Source organism: Hyperolius riggenbachi, chromosome 6 (genome assembly GCF_040937935.1).
Source record: "Hyperolius riggenbachi isolate aHypRig1 chromosome 6, aHypRig1.pri, whole genome shotgun sequence".
Taxonomy (NCBI): domain Eukaryota; kingdom Metazoa; phylum Chordata; class Amphibia; order Anura; family Hyperoliidae; genus Hyperolius; species Hyperolius riggenbachi.
Genome location: NC_090651.1, coordinates 203338924 through 203355250, shown reverse-complemented (window position 1 = coordinate 203355250; position 16327 = coordinate 203338924). Strand labels below are relative to the sequence as shown.

Genomic DNA, 16327 nt, shown 5'->3' with positions numbered 1-16327 from the left:
AGAATGCTCCTGGCTGTGGAAGCGGCATGCGGCCGGACTGCGCTGACTGGCTGAATTACCAGGACTCATAGCAGAAGATCCGGGTGGTGGAGGAGGACAGCGAGGGACTGATTAGCCTGAAGGGGGCTGGAAGAAGCCCCAGGTATGTATAACACTTTTCTTTTCATCTTTCTCAGGTACCATTTAATTTGTAGTCACCAAACCAAATTTTAACAACATATCAAATTATTTGATTTCATGAGCAAAGTACATTTGCATAAATCAGAATCAACGCAGAATTATTTTCATCTCATTGACCATCTGTATTAGTGACACGGCTACATGTCAGGCTTTATTCTTAGATGTTATTTAGTATATATAAAAGATTCCTGTGTATATATACTGTACAGTCACAATCAGATGTGTATATCTGACTTTAAAAATACGGGGACTGCTTTATTGAAGCATCACAAGTAACTAATTTTGATTGGTTTATTTCATTTTTGTGGACTGAGCACAGCTATTACTGTATATATACATTATTAATGATGACTATTTTCTGAGAAATAGAACATTTTATCATATTTTCTATTTTAATTACAGTTTAAATTCATTAGGAGTCGGAGTCGGTGCATTTTTTCCCGACTCCAGACACCCAAAATTGCCCCGACTCCGACTCCACAGCCCTGGAAAGGAGAAGAACCTTTCTTTTGACCTGTCCTTTTTCCACTTTTAACCATTCCTCTCCCACCCCCCACTTTTCCCCCCTCTCTCCGGTTTGAAAGGGAATCTGAAGTGAAAATAAACTTATGATATAATGATTTGTATGTGTAGTACAGCTAAGAAATAAAACATTAGGAGCAGAGACATGAGTCAAATATAGTTTCCAGTACAGGAAGAGTTAAGAAACTCCAGTTATCTATGCAGAAGAGCCACTGATCTCTCCATGACTTTCAAAGTCGCAGAGAGCTCTGTCTTCTGAATCTTGTTATCTCAACTGTCAATCATTGTATTTTCTTTTATTCTGCAGAGGACAGTTCAAAAGTTCACTAGCCTGCTCTGTAAAATCATTTAGAATGCTGAGTAGTGTGTAAACTGCAAATATTAGAGAATTATACAATGTTATAAAAAAACACTATATAACTAAAAATAAAAATATGGGAATATTTTCTTTGCTACTAATGCTCTAGTAATTATCCGTACTACACAACCAATTCATTATATCATAATTTTTTTTCGCTTCAGTATCTCTTTAATTAGCAATTAGTAAAATGTTGTTTTACACATTTTACACACTTACATCTAACTTCAAGGGTCATCCGGAAAGTAACAGCCATTTTATTTTAGACACACTGGCCCTTATTCATTTCACCTTTTTCTCCTTTCAACCTTGTCAATAAAATGCCTTTTCAGCCATCGGCAAGCAAGTAAAATATAAGCTTATTCTTACCGGTAAGATGAGTTCCACAAAGTCCTTCACAACAGGGCCCATGAGACTGTCACTCCTATCAGAGAGACAGGAAGTAAATAACAGTGTTTCTCCAACAAAAAAGGTGAGGGCACCCTTGATGGCTTTGAATTTTTTTCAAGGCACCCCTCTGCAAAAATGACTATCAAAATACCATTATGACCCTTATTAGGCACCCCCCAGGTTAACTGGCGGGTAATGCATCCGCATTGTATATGAATGTGGGGTTGTATTACCTGATGGCAATGCACGAAGGATGAACGCTGAGGCACCCATGGGTGGTGCTTGAGGCACACCAGGGTGCCGCAGCATCCAGCTTGAGAACTCCTGACATACCAGATTAAAAAGGATACTCCCACTTCCACCCTCAGTACTTACCTATTACTTGAAGTGTACTTACCATACCAGGGTGGGTTCTAGGCCTGTTGTGGAGGACTTCCTGGAACTCATCTCACCATTAAGAGTAAGCTTATATTTCCACTTGTCCTCCACGACAGGGACTATGAGATTTCCAATATAATTCCCCTCTCAGGGCGGGACAACTCAGGAAGGTCCAACCGGTAATGCTTAATACATGTGTTTTAGTTAAACCAAGTGGTCGATTACAAATCTGAGTGACAGACGTATCGGCCCCCTCAACCGAAGAGGAAGATACTGCCCTAATGGAATGAGCTTTAAAGTGTACCAGATATGTGAAAAATCAAAGATTCAATACTTACCCGGGGCTTCCACCAGCCCCCTATGCTGTTCAGCCACAATCAACCCTGCGCATAGGTCACCCCGTGCATGCGTCCTCCTTGGACAGAGGATGATGGGGGGACCCTCAATTGGATCCAGAGCCTTCCCCCTCCTGTGGTAAGTACCCCCCATGGGCCCCTTTTTAAGTTAAATCCCCGAAAAAAATCCCCATTGGGCTTTGGAACAAGAAACAATGAGTAAAACCCTTTTCTCTTTTAAGAAACAGGATGTTCCTCGACCACTCCCTTCTGGAAAAGCAGGAGAACCGCATTTTCCAAGGCTGTCTGTTGGACTGGGGTCTGGAGAGGGGCGGTGATTTTAAAAATTGGGAGAGGGTTTTGAGGTGAACTCCAATTTGAGCCCTTGTCTGACTATCCCTAACACAAAGGAGTAAGTTCTTTAATCTCCCCACCACCCGTAAACTATCATTGCTCAGTTTGTTGACTGGAAGCAGGCAGAGCATGGTGTTTAAACAATAATCCTGTGGGCTTTGCACTGCTAGGATTTTGCCATTTTCTCCCCAAATTTGTTTTAACTTTTGTATTCTTTTTGTATAAACAGAAGTTTTTTTTCTCTGAAAGGCCTTTTTCTTTTTCAGAGGGAAAACCGTTTTTTTTTCTGCTGCCCTAGTTAAGGCTTCTTCTAAAACAGGACCAAAGAGAAGGCCTCCCTCAAAAGGAAGGGACCACAACTTACTTTTCGCTGTGAGATCACCATCCCAACTTTTGAGCCATAGGCAGAGGCAATGGGGTGGGCAAAAAGGTATGGGTGGGCAAGGGGGGACATATGTCCCCAGGCGCAGCACTGTGAGGGCGCTCAGCACAGTCGCCATTCCCCCACACGTGTGAGAGGCAGCTTACTGGCTGCCTGAAGTGCCTCTGATTCTCCTCCTCCCTCTGCAGAGTGCAGAAGCATTAAGAGCAGCAGAAAAAGCAGGACACATGTGGCTATCTAAAAGGGGGGGGGGGGGGGACATCTGATTATCTAAAAAGGGAAGCACATCTGACTATCTATAGAAGGGCACATCTAGCTATTCAATTCACCTTTTCGTCTAAGGTTTCTCCTAGGAGTTAATTATTCATCCTCTGGTTAAGATAACTTTTCAACATTGCAGCACTGTATAATTGAAAAAGTAGGTAAAAAAAAAAGTAATGTCAGTACTATTCTAAACACTGAGTTTTTTTATTGCTTGCTGGTGGCTTAAAGACATTTTATTGATACGGTGTGAAAATATCACCTAACAGAAAACAAAGTAAATCCGTAGGGAAAAAACTGCCCCAGGTGATACTTACATTGAGAGAGGGAAAGCCTCTGCATCCTAATGAGGCTTCCCCTATCCTCCTCAGCCAGCCAAATCCAGCACTAGCTCCCCATACACTGCACAGCACTAACATTTAAATGTGCCTCCCTGTGCAGGCGCACTAGCGGCTCTCAGTTCGGGCTCCAGCAGAAATAGCCAAACCCAATCGGGTCCCCTCTACTGTGCAAGGCTATTTCTGCCAGAGCCCGAGGGAAACCTGATACTGCACCTGCACAAGACTCTCGACAATCAGCAACAAGGAAATTTTCTGGGGAGCCAGTGCTGGATCCGCTATGCTGAGGAGGACGAGGGAAGCTTCTGTAGGTTCCAGAGGCTTTCCCCTCCTGAGGTAAGTACCCCCAGTGGCATTTTTTCTGACTACAGGTACATTTTAAGAGAAAAGATGAACTGAATACAGGCCCATTGGCCTCTCTTAAAGAAAATATGTAACTAAAAAAAGTTCTCCTGGGGGGGTACTCACCTCAGGTGGGGGAAGCCTCTGGATCCTATCGAGGCTTCCCCTGTCCTCCTGTGTTCCACGGCGGCAGCGATAAAGCTCCCCGAATGGCGGGAATGTCAATATTTACCTTCCCGGCTCCAGCGCAGGCGCAGTATCGGCTCTCAGCTCGGAGATAGGCTGAAATAGCCGATCTCTGTTGGTCCACTCTACTGCGCAGGCGCAAGTCTCCTGCACCTGCGCAGTACAGCGGACCTGACAGAGATTGGCTATTTACGTCTATTTCCAAGCGGAGAGCCGCAACAGCGCCCCCTGCTGGAGCCAGAAAAGGTATATATTGCCTGACAAATTGTCAGCTGTGCGTTCCGTGGGCTGCAGCGAGACCGCCGTGGGACACAGGAGGACGGGGGAAGCCTCGATAGGATCCGGAGGCTTCCCCCACCCGAGGTAAGTACCCCCCAAGGGAACTTTTTTTAGTTACAGACTCTCTTTAAGTTTTCTCCTTGGTGATATTTTCACCACTCACCAACAAAATGCCCTTGAAACCTCCAGCAAACAAGAAAATACAAGAAAAATGCTCTTGACAGAGTAGAATAATTTTGACAGTACTTTTTCACCTATGTTTTAATACTTTTTCAATTTTTCATTGCTTTTTCAGAGCAATGAAACAATTATCACTTAGGAGAATAAATGAAATGAATATCTTCTGATTTTTTATCACCTATTTAAGCATATGTTTTTACAAGGTTCTCATGACGCATCTGAGTTGGAGGAATGGGGGGGGGGGGGGGTTCATGTTAAGCAGAGGTTAAAGTACCCCTTAATTGAAGGAGGGGGAAAATGTATTAAAGCCCATGGTGGGCTAGATTACCTCCTCCGGATTGTCCTGGTGCTGTTCGTTGTCCTCTGGTCCCTCCTGTTCTCTAAGTATTTAACGGGACCTTACATTAGCACTTTCTTTCACTGTAGATGTGCAATTCGAAACTTTCACAGACGCTGTTCAGAAATGCAAAGTGCGGCTTGGAGCAACTTCTGAGAGACAAATGAGAGACAAGGACTGGGGAATGGGAGGGACCGCAAAGACAATGAGCAGCATCAACAGATTATCATGGGTAATTTAACCTTAAATGACACTAAAAGAATACCTTGCGTGACAGATAAAACACTTACTTTCTGGGTGACACTTGTATTTACATACTTTACCTTCTATTCAGGCCCCTCATGTTTTTCGCCGTCGGCACGCTCTACTGCACAGGCGCAGGAGACTCCTGCGCCTGCGTAATAGAGCGGACCCGACTGAGATCGGCTATTTTTGCCTATCTCCGTGCTGAGAGCCGCAAAAGCTCCCCTGCTGGAGCCAGGAAAGTTAAGTATAGCAAGCCTTGTCAGGCTTCTCGAGCGTGGATTGCAGGAGACTTCGGGGGAGCCAGCGCTGGATTGACAGCAGCTTGTCAGGCTTGTCTGGCTACTTGCTATAGGTCAGACTGTATGCTCATATGACTGACCCATAACCCAGTCCTAACACCTGCTTAAACTCCTGCCTAAAAGCAAACTACAATACCCTGCAGGTAGATGTAGCAAACAACCTGGCAAATAGCATTCACCAAACACAGCGAGGTAATGCAAATACAGTATACTTGAATAGTCACCTAAGGCCTATGGGCTGAGGCAATCCAGACGAAAGTATAATTACAATACAGATGCGCAGTCAAAACAGGCCGGGATCAGGGCAGGCAGCGTTCATGCAAGGTCCTTTTACAATCCGAGGTTGGCAACAGGAAATCCAGTAAGATGCAAGGTCAGGTACAAGCCGGGTCAATAACAGATGATCAGAAGAAACGTAGTCAGGTGCAATCCGGGTCGGCAACAGGTAATCAAATCTGCAAGAAGCTTAGTCAAGAGACAGACAGAAATCTGCAGCAAGACAAGGCACTTGGTGGGAGCGCAATCTCAGCTACAAGCCCAGCATAGGCTATCACGGGCTGAGGGCGCTCACCTTTCTCTTATATTAGGACTAACCAATCAAAAGCAACAGAATCCAAAACAACCAATCATTCAGCGGCGTGTCAGCAGACACGCTGGTACGCATGCTGCTACTGTTTACAGCGGCGGAGTGCGTACTGAGGACGTGTCCACCGCTTGGCCAATAGGGAAGGAGCGCCATACGCTCCACTGACATCAGAGCTTCGCCCAGACCCAGAGGCTTGCACCTCAGCATGGGTCTAAGCGTTCTGCCACCATATACGGCGAAGTTTACACAGCTACAGAGGAGGGGGAAGCCTCATAGGGACCCTGAGGCTTCTGCCTACCGAGGGGAGTACCCCACAGAGGAACGTTTTTTCTGTTACAGAGTCTCTAAGTAAAAATTGCAATAAAAGATTTATTTAACCTCCTTTCCGGTTATCCCGAGCTGAGCTCGGGGTAACCTGCGCAGGAGGATTGCTCAGGCCCCTTTTTTTTATTACACGCAGCTAGCACTTTGCTAGCTGCGTGCATAAGTCGATCACCGCCGCTCGCCGCTACCGGTCGCGCCGCCCCCCCCAGACCCCTTTGCGCAGCCTGGCCAATCAGTGCCAGGCAGCGCTGATGGGTGGATCGGGATTCCCTCTGACGTCCCGACGTCCATGACGTTGGTGACGTCATCCCGCCCCATCGCCATGGCGATGGGGGAAGCCCTGCAGGAAATCCCGTTCTCAACGGGATTTCCTGCTTGCGCTGATCGCCAGCGGCGATCGAAGTAGATAGGGAGATGCCGCTTGTCAGCGGCTATCATGTAGCTAGCGCTAGGCTAGCTACATGATTTAAAAAAAAAAAAAAAAAAAAGTTCTGCGCTGCCCCCTTGCCGCAGTAATTGGAACGGCAAGGGGGTTAAAGGGAATCGGAAGTGAAAATAAACTTATGATATAATGATTTGTATGTGTAGTACAGCTAAGAAATAACACATTAGCAGCAGAAATATAAGTCTAATATTGTTTCCGGTACAGGAAGAGTTAAGAAACTCCAGTTGTCATCTATGCAAAAGAGCTTCACTGATCTCTCTGACTTTCAGGCTACTTGCACACCAAGACGTTGCGTTAGGTGCTACGTTAAGGTCGCATAACGTGCACCTAACGCAGGGCCTGGTGCTCTTCGATGTGGACGTCAGAGTGAGCCGCGTTGTGCAGCTCACTCTGGCGTCAGTAATGCCGTGATGCGTACTCTTGGACGCATGCGGCATCACGTGGTCCCGCCGGCCAATCGCCGCACAGAGCGGCCGCACCAGAAAGTCAACACTGCACGTCACACCGTGCAGTGAATATTAATTAGCCATGTGCCTGGCCGCTCTCCGCTCCTCCCCAACATGACTGAGCATGTGCAAACAGTCTAACGCGGCTTAAGCCGCTGTAACGCTATAGTATGCTGCACTTTTGGAAGAACGTGCAACATTACATGTAACGCAACGTGGGCAGTGTGAACAGCCCACTTGTGTTGCATTGCTGTGCGTTGGGGGAGCGTTACAGGCTGCACTAACGTGCGCCTCTAACGTCCCTGTGTGTAAGCAGCCTTAAAGTCACAGAGAGCTCTCTCTTCTGAAGCTTATTATCTCAAGTGTCTGTCACTGTATTTTTGTTTTTTCTGCAGAGGAAAGTTCAAAAGGTCATTAGCCTGCTCTGTGAAATCATTTAGAATGCTGAGTATATTGTGTAAACTGCAAATATTAGAGAATAATGCAATGTTATAAAAAAGAAAAACTATATAACTGAAAATAAAAATATTTATTTGCTACTAATGTTCTATTAACTATCCGTACTACACAACCAATTCATTATATCAATGTTTTTTTCACTTCAGTGTCACTTTAATGTGCACAGGCCAAAAAAAAAACAAAAAAAAAACTACATTTTTGAACAGGTCAGCTGTATCAGATGTTATACAACACAATTCCTGGGTCCAAGGTTAAAATCCACCTGGCAAATCCATATGAAGACACGTGCCCCATTAAAAATACAAGCACAGCATGAAAATTCTTATTCTTTATAAGATGCTTAATAATTAACATTAACATAAGATGCTTAATAATTAACACAAAGAAAATCACAGTTTACCAATTAACATTTAGTTAATCAATGTAATTTACTCAGGTAACATAAAATTTCAGATAAACAATACATATAAACCTAGACTACCAAAGTTATGCATATATATATATATATATATATATATATATATATATATATATATATATATATATATATATATATATATATATATCTGATATATTTTCTAATTGTTCTAGGATCTCTGCCACAATCACTGCTTCCATATCATATTAGCACTCATTCCTAGATTACAAACAGTCCCCATTATTTCTAGTATTTTGGTATGTGATGTCACTGTAACTCCTGCATATTTTTTATTTTAATTTATTTTCTTCATCTACAGCCTAGTGCTACAGAAAACCCTGTTCGCCGTCTAAAATGAGTGTAGTAGTTATTTAGTAAAAGTGATTAATAATCTCAAACTCACCATCCCCTTTGTTATTCTGCAGAACAGCAGCAGTTCGAAAACTTCTATATGTCCAGGCAAAGATCCCCAAACGAGTGACCGCATTGCCAAAATAAACGAGTTTACTCCACATGCCTGTGTCTTGTCTCCTCCACTACACGTTACTAAGTAATGTCATGACAGTCCCCATAGTTGGGAATAGAGTATTTTCATATTGCGTCATTCGTGAGGGACAGAGCAGCACCTGTCACCACTTCGCTCTCTAGCGGCGAACCAGATGGACAGCAGTGACGGTGTTGTGTCTGATTACGCTGCCTGTGGATTTGCGCTGCCCCGCATGCGCAGTAGGAGACTGTGCGGTCACATTTCCTATAGAATGATGCTGCTGGAGGTAAAATACTAAATATCTCCGCTGCCACACCTCTTACACTCCCCAAATTTTCAGGGTAGAGAGGGGACCCACCGAATGACCTCTATGCCAAATTGCAGCCCCCGAGACCCGCTGGTTCCCGAGATAGATTTCTCTAATCTATCTCCTGATTCAGCGGGGCTCAGGGGCTGCAATTTGGCATAGAGGTCGTTCGGAGGGCCCCCTCCCTACCCTGAAAATTTGGGGAGTGTAAGAGGTGTGGGAGCGGATATTTCGTATTTTATCTCCAGCAGCATCATTAACTTCACACTGAGCATGCGTGCTACTCAGTGTGGAAGGGAGCTTCCGGGCAGCGCAATCAGACATTACAACGGCCATCTTCGGGAAGACCATATATAATGAAAACAGATACGGCGCTGTCTCTGGAGAAATGGCTGGCATCTCGGCGACAACTTTCTGCATCTGACGCTCTACAAGGAGATGAGAAGCCTTGCTAATAGGTGCAGCAAGATGGAGGATAGAAGGAAGTTGTCGCCCTCCTTGGGACATGCGGAAGTGACGAATGTCTGTAGTTTTCTGACGTGTACTGGATGGTGAATCGTCTGGTGTTGGTGTGCTTTACGGAGGACCATGTTGGATTTCTTTACCATCTTTAGTAAAGGGGGCATCGTGCTCTGGTGCTTTCAAGGAGTGAAAGGTTCATTCACTGGCCCTGTCAATGCTCTGATTCGCTCTGTCATCCTGCAGGTGACTATCCCACCTTTTGCACCTCTAGAGGGATCAGTGCTATTAGTGGGGTAGGGGTTTTAGCAGAGGGCTAAGCAGAGATAAGTGACCCACACAGAGGAGAATGGGAAAATAAGAGCTATGCTTTCTCTTGGGGGTAACTGTAGAAATGATCACTGTACTGACATTCTGTTCTGCTCCCTGCTGCCTGTTCTATTTTTGGGAGGGGTAAGCTGGACGCTCCCCACTGTGGAAACCTCAGTAAGGCCCATTTTTCCACGAGCAGTTGATAGGCAGTGAAACTCTCACAACTGCTTGTTGCTACCTGGTAACTGCTTGCTGAGCACACAGTTCAACTGCCTGTGGAAATGAGCCCTAACTTTGGTAAAGGATTACAGCTTGGTTTATTGCTGAAGAGGGAATGTCATTGGCTTCAGTGGACACCTGTACACTTTCTAGAATCCTGTCACATATATGGTGGCAGGTCAAATCCTTTCAACCACCATGCAGTGACCATATGAAACAAAGTCATGTTCTCTATCACACACACACTACACTGCTGACATTAAAGAGATTCCGTAACCAAGAATTTAACTTCATCCCAATCAGTAGCTGATACCCCCTTTCCCATGAAAAATTGATAAATCTTTACCTTTTCACAAATGGATCATCAGGGGCTAGAGCTGATATTGTGGTGAAACCCGTATCACGGCGTGATGTCAGGACCATGGTTCTGACATCACACTGTGGGAGCCTTGTTGCATTTTGGGTATAACAGCTGTTTTCAACTGCCAAAAAAGCAAGCAACATCTTCCACTGACATCACCATGTGATAAATGTCAGAATGTAAATCAGGGAGAGGAAGGATTTTACAATGGGTAAACCCTGACTAAATAATTTCTACTAAAAACTATAATTGTAAAAAGATTAAGCAGTTTTTTACTACATTACAAGAAGTTTTATATCAGGATGATACCATTTATTGGCTAACTAAAAATGAATAAAAATAAGCAAGCTTTCGGCCTTGCAGCCTTCGTCTGGCTTATATCCTGTTAGTTTACTACATTATTTTCACTGGAGTACCTCTTTAAGGGAAGCCTCATGTCCTGTTGCAAATGTGATATGAAACTGTGTTCTGTCACACATCAGTGACCATATGAAAATACAGGAGATCAAGTCTGTCACAAAGGTGGCCCAAGCAGCAACAGTATGAAACAGTATTGTCACACAGTTAGGCTACAACATGTTAGGCTGTAACCATATGGTGCAGACAAATGAAGTGCTTAGCTAAAGCTACACGGACATCTCATATTTTCATCGCCCAAAGTCATTGTTTGTGAGCAGTTAAGCTGGCCACTAACTGTACAATCTTATCACTTTACTGTAGTATGAGAGCTTACCTAAACAACCTGAGTATTTTGGTCAGGTTCTTATGCTACATAAGTATGGTAAAATTGAACAATAAAGATTGTATGGTTAGTGGCAAGCTTTAGGGTGAGAAATGTGTTTCCCTCCGTGGATTATGTAGGACTTGCCTTTAAAGGGAGTGCAGAATTATTAGGCAAGTTGTATTTTTGAGGAATAATTTATTATTGAACAACAACCATGTTTTCAATGAACGCAAAAAACTCATTAATATCAAAGCTGAATATTTTTCAAAGTAGTTTTTAGTTTGTTTTTAGTTTTAGCTATTTTAGGGGGATATTTGTGTGTGCAGGTGACTATTACTGGGCATAATTATTAGGCAACTTAACAAAAAACAAATATATACCCATTTCAATTATTTATTTTTACCAGTGAAACCAATATAACATCTCAACATTCACAAATATACATTTCTGACATTCAAAAACAAAAACAAATCAGTGACCAATATAGCCACCTTTCTTTGCAAGGACACTCAAAAGCCTGCCATCCATGGATTCTGTCAGTGTTTTGATCTGTTCACTATCAACATTGCGTGCAGCAGCAACCACAGCCTCCCAGACACTGTTCAGAGAGGTGTACTGTTTTCCCTCCTTGTAAATCTTACATTTTATGATGGACCACAGGTTCTCAATGGGGTTCAGATCTGGTGAACAAGGAGGCCATGTCATTAGTTTTTCTTCTTTTATACCCTTTCTTGCCAGCCACGCTGTGGCGTACTTGGACGCGTGTGATGGAGCATTGACCTGCATGAAAATCATGTTTTTCTTGAAGGATGCAGACTTCTTCCTGTACCACTGCTTGAAGAAGGTGTCTTCCAGAAACTGGCAGTAGGACTAGGAGTTGAGCTTGACTCCATCCTTAACCCGAAAAGGCCCCACAAGCTCATCTTTGATGATACCAGCCCAAACCAGTACTCCACCTCCACCTTGCTGGCATCTGAGTCGGACTGGAGCGCTCTGCCCTTTACCAATCCAGCCACGGGCCCATCCATCTGGCCCATCAAGACTCACTTTCATTTCATCAGTCCATAAAACCTTAGAAAAATCAGTCTTGAGATATTTCTTGGCCCAGTCTTGACGTTTCAGCTTGTGTGTCTTGTCCAGTGGTGGTCGTCTTTCAGCCTTTCTTACCTTGGCCACGTCTCTGAGTATTGCACACCTTGTGCTTTTGGGCACTCCAGTGATGTTGCAGCTCTGAAATATGGCCAAAACTGGTGGCAAGTGGCATCTTGGCAGCTGCTCGCTTGACTTGTCTCAGTTCATGGGCAGTTATTTTGCGCCTTGGTTTTTCCACACGCTTCTTGTGACCCTGTTGACTATTTTGAATGAAATGCTTGATTGTTTGATGATCACGCTTCAGAAGCTTTGCAATTTTAAGAGTGCTGCATCCCTCTGCAAGATATCTCACTATTTTTGACTTTTCTGAGCCTGTCCTTCTTTTGACCCATTTTGCCAAAGGAAAGGAAGTTGCCTAATAATTATGCACACCTGATATAGGGTGTTGATGTCATTAGACCACACCCCTTCTCATTACAGAGATGCACATCACCTAATATGCTTAATTGGTAGTAGGCTTTCGAGCCTATACAGCTTGGAGTAAGACAACATGCATAAAGAGGATGATGTGGTCAAAATACTCATTTGCCTAATAATTCTGCACTCCCTGTATATAAGCAATGTATGGGGGTGTACATGCTCTCTCTCCTTTGAAGACTGTATGACTGTATAATGTATAAGAGAACTAGGGCGGGGGGACCTAATTAAGTTTTTTTTTTTTTTTGGGTGGGGGGGGAGGGTTGAGAAACCAGAAATTTGACTGCAATGACATGTGGTGAAGAGGTGATCAGTGAGATACCAATTTCCTTTTTTTTCGGCTTGATGCGCATTTTGTTGTAATTTGTGTGCTTGTTAAAATTGGACCAATGCAAGCCAGGAGCCACTGGATCTGATCGCTCCATTTTCAATCTGCATACACATTGAACCAGAAGTTGGAAACCTTTGCAGCTCATTGGTCATTTCTAAGGCGAAGTTCATACTGAATCTGTTCCTTGTACAGTACATCACATTGGAATTAGAAACTGGTGGCTTGCAGCAATTAATGCATCGCAGCACACGATATTGCCAGTCATTTATAACATGTTGTGGTGTCCAGTGGCGTACAGTTTGGTGAGCATTGCTGCAGGCTGTGGAGTCGGTACTAAAATCATCTGACTCCGAATCCTCAGTTTATGAAACCTCTGACTCCGACTCCAGGTACTCCAAAATGGCTCAGACTCTGACTCCTTAGTCTAGTTTTTACAAAGGCTATGGATTTGGTTCAGAAATAATCCGACTCCTCAGTCTATAGAAACCACTGACTCCAGGTACCCAAAATTACTTAGACTCCACAGCCCTGCATTGCAGCAATGTAACCTGAAGAACTTCAAAACCAACAGGAAAATGTAGTAGTGTTTCACGGAGCAGTGATTTTCAGCGCTGCTAGATTTGGTTGCAGCCAGCGCCGCCATAGATTATAATGGGAATCAGTCTATAGCGGCGCTCAGTGAGTAACATCGGCTCCGTCAGAAGACAGAGCCGAAGTTGCTTAAAAAACACAATAATTCAGCCTCCAGCAATCGCTAGAAGCCGATTTATATCATTCCCCCACTATCCATGGCGGCCTGGAGGGGGAATAGTAATTAACATGGCCCGGACTTGTGCAGGATCAGCCATATGCCGCTGTATCCTGCGCCCAAGTCTACCGGTGCCGTTTTCATATGTATGCGTGTTTCGACATGTAGTTAAAACTTGTGTTATACTCAAGGCTGTGGAGTCGAGCAGTCTGAGTCGGAGCAATTTTTGGGTACCTGGAGTGGGAGTCGGGAAAAAATGCACAGGCTCTAACTCCTAATGAATTTAAACTGTAATTGAAATAGAAAATATGATATGTTCTTTTTGTCAGATAAGTCATCATAAATTATAAATACAGTAATTGCTGTGCTTGGCCCACAAAAATGAAATAAACCAATCAATAATAGTTACTTGTACTGCTTCAATAAAGCAGTCCCTGTATATCTCAAGTCAGATATACATATGATTGTGACTGTATACATGATGTGTACACAGGAATTTTTTATATATGTTACGGCCAGAACCCGAAGTTTGGCCACTTCTCGTTCTGGCTGGCCACTTTGGGTTCTGGGCTGCCAATGTGCGAAGTGGCCGCTGCGCTGCGGCCAGTTTTAGAAATGAAATGATTCATGTTAAGATTAATGTATTTTCCGGCCGTCTCGCTGCGGCCAAATGTATGAAAGGTTAGTTAATTTAATGAAATGAAGCCGGCGGCAAATGTAGCAGATGAAGCCGCCAGCTTCAGCTCTCTATCCTCCCCCTTGCCTCTCTTTCTCTCTCTCTCTCTCTCCTACTGGCAGCCGGCAGGTACACGCGTGTCCCCGAGAGTCGTTCGTCGCGCCAGGGAAGCAGAGCGGGGAGGCTGCAGACATTGCTTCTGCCAGCACCCGCTCTGCAGGAACGGCAGGATTCCCTGCTGCCACGAACGACCGCCGGCTGCCAGTAGGAGAGAGAGAGAGGCAGGGGGAGGAGAGAGAGGCAGAGCGGAAGCCGGCGGCTTCATCTGCTACATTTGTCGCCGGCTTCATTTCATTAAATTAACTAACTTTTCATACATTTGGCCGCAGCGAGACGGCCGTAAAATACATTAATCTTAACAGGAATCACTTCATTTCTAACACTGGCCGCAGCTCAGCGGCCACTTCGCACATTGGCCGGCCAGTACCCGAAGTGGCCAGCCAGAACGCGAAGTGCCCAAAATTCAGGTTCGGGCCGTAACCTATATACTAAATAACATCTATGCTGTAAGAATACAGCCTTATGTGTAGCTGTGTCACTAATAGAGATGGTCAGTGAGATGCAAATAATTCTGCGTTGATGCTGATTTATACAAATTTATGCACTCCTTTTGCTCATGAAATCAAATAATTTGATACGTTGTTAAAATTTGTTTTGGTGACTAAAGGGTACCTGAGACTGATGAAAAGAAAACTTTTATACATACGGGCTTCCTCCAGCCCTTTACAGGCTAATTAGTCCCTCGCTGTCCTCCTTCACCACCTGGATCTTCTACTATTAGTCCCGGTAATTCAGCCAGGCAGCGCAGTCCGGCCGCGTCCCGCTTCCACAGCAAGGAGCGTTCTGCATCTGCGCAATAGTGCTGCGCAGGTGTAGTACGTTCCTGGTCGCAGAGTGTGTACATGCGCACTATGCCCAACTGGCTCAAGTACCTGGACCCATATCAGAAGATCCAGGTGGCGGAGGAGGACAGCAAGGGACTGATTAGCCTGAAGGATCTGGAGGAAGCCCCAGGTTTGTATAAAATTTTCATCTCTCAGGTTTACTTTAAGTTACACAGTAGTGCTATACTTTACATATGCACTCCCTACAGAGCTGCAGGGAATCCACTGCACATTGAACACAGAGGTGTTGTCTATCACCCATAAATCTGGTTCAGATAGTACATGACGAATGTGTAATGGAGGAAGAATCCCCTCATTCTCCTGCAGAGTACCTGCACATCACTCTTATATGTACCCCCAGTTAAATTGATTAGGGCCTGATAAATGTTCTTTGTTCCTGTCTAACTTCTACAAGTACTCTTACCAAGGACTACTTTTAGGCCTCGTTCACATCTATGCAGTGTAGATGGCCATGCGTTTGGAGCGCAACGTGTACAACTGTATTGACAGTGAATGGGACAGCTCTGCGCTTGCAGGCAGAATGCATGCAGCAGTACGCAAGCGCATTTGATGTGAAAGGCAGAAGGTCCGCTTCCAAATGCGCACGGAAGTGCGTATGATGTGAACGAGGCCTAAGTCTATGACTGAAAGTATTAGAGGCAGAAGATCAGCTGGATAGCCAGGTAACTGGTATTGTTTAAAAGGGAATAAATGTCAGCCTCCATATCCCTCTCAGTTCAGTTGTCTTTTAACCATTTATGCCGTGCGGACGTGAGCTTCACGTCCGCAGCGGCAGGTGCTAGAGCTGCAGGGACGCGCTAGTCACGTCACTGCAGTTTGGGGGTTTGCATGCGATAGTGCGGGCAAATTCCCGCGATCGCGCTGCTGCTGCTAGCAGGGGGGGATTGGCTGCAGGGGACAAAAGTCCCCTGTGCCAATCCGAGCATATCCGCCGAAAATAAACACTGTTTTTGTTCAAAAACAGTGTTTATTCTGTAAATGGTGCCGCTGCGCTATCTCTTTCTGCAATTTCCGCCAGTTTCCGCCGCCCAATCGTTAAGTTTTCAATGGAAACAATGTTTCCATTCATAACCTCCCCGCCACCACTGTGATGGGAGGCTTCTGATGGAAGCCTACGTCACTTC

At 44.6% G+C, this 16327-nt stretch overlaps 1 protein-coding gene across 2 annotated transcripts in view; it reads right to left on the bottom strand.

Moving 5' to 3' along the window:
- FOXRED1 (FAD dependent oxidoreductase domain containing 1) overlaps window positions 1-8844 on the bottom strand; it is a 176671-nt gene extending 167827 nt beyond the window's left edge. The window contains exon 1 of one of the 2 annotated variants that reach the window (XM_068240321.1): window positions 8449-8844. In XM_068240321.1, the coding sequence (XP_068096422.1) occupies window positions 8449-8560 (112 nt within the window). In that variant the 5' untranslated portion in view covers window positions 8561-8844. The remainder of the gene's footprint in view (window positions 1-8448) is intronic. The other variant, XM_068240320.1, reaches the window with a different exon arrangement.
- Between the last annotated feature and the right edge of the window lie 7483 nt (window positions 8845-16327).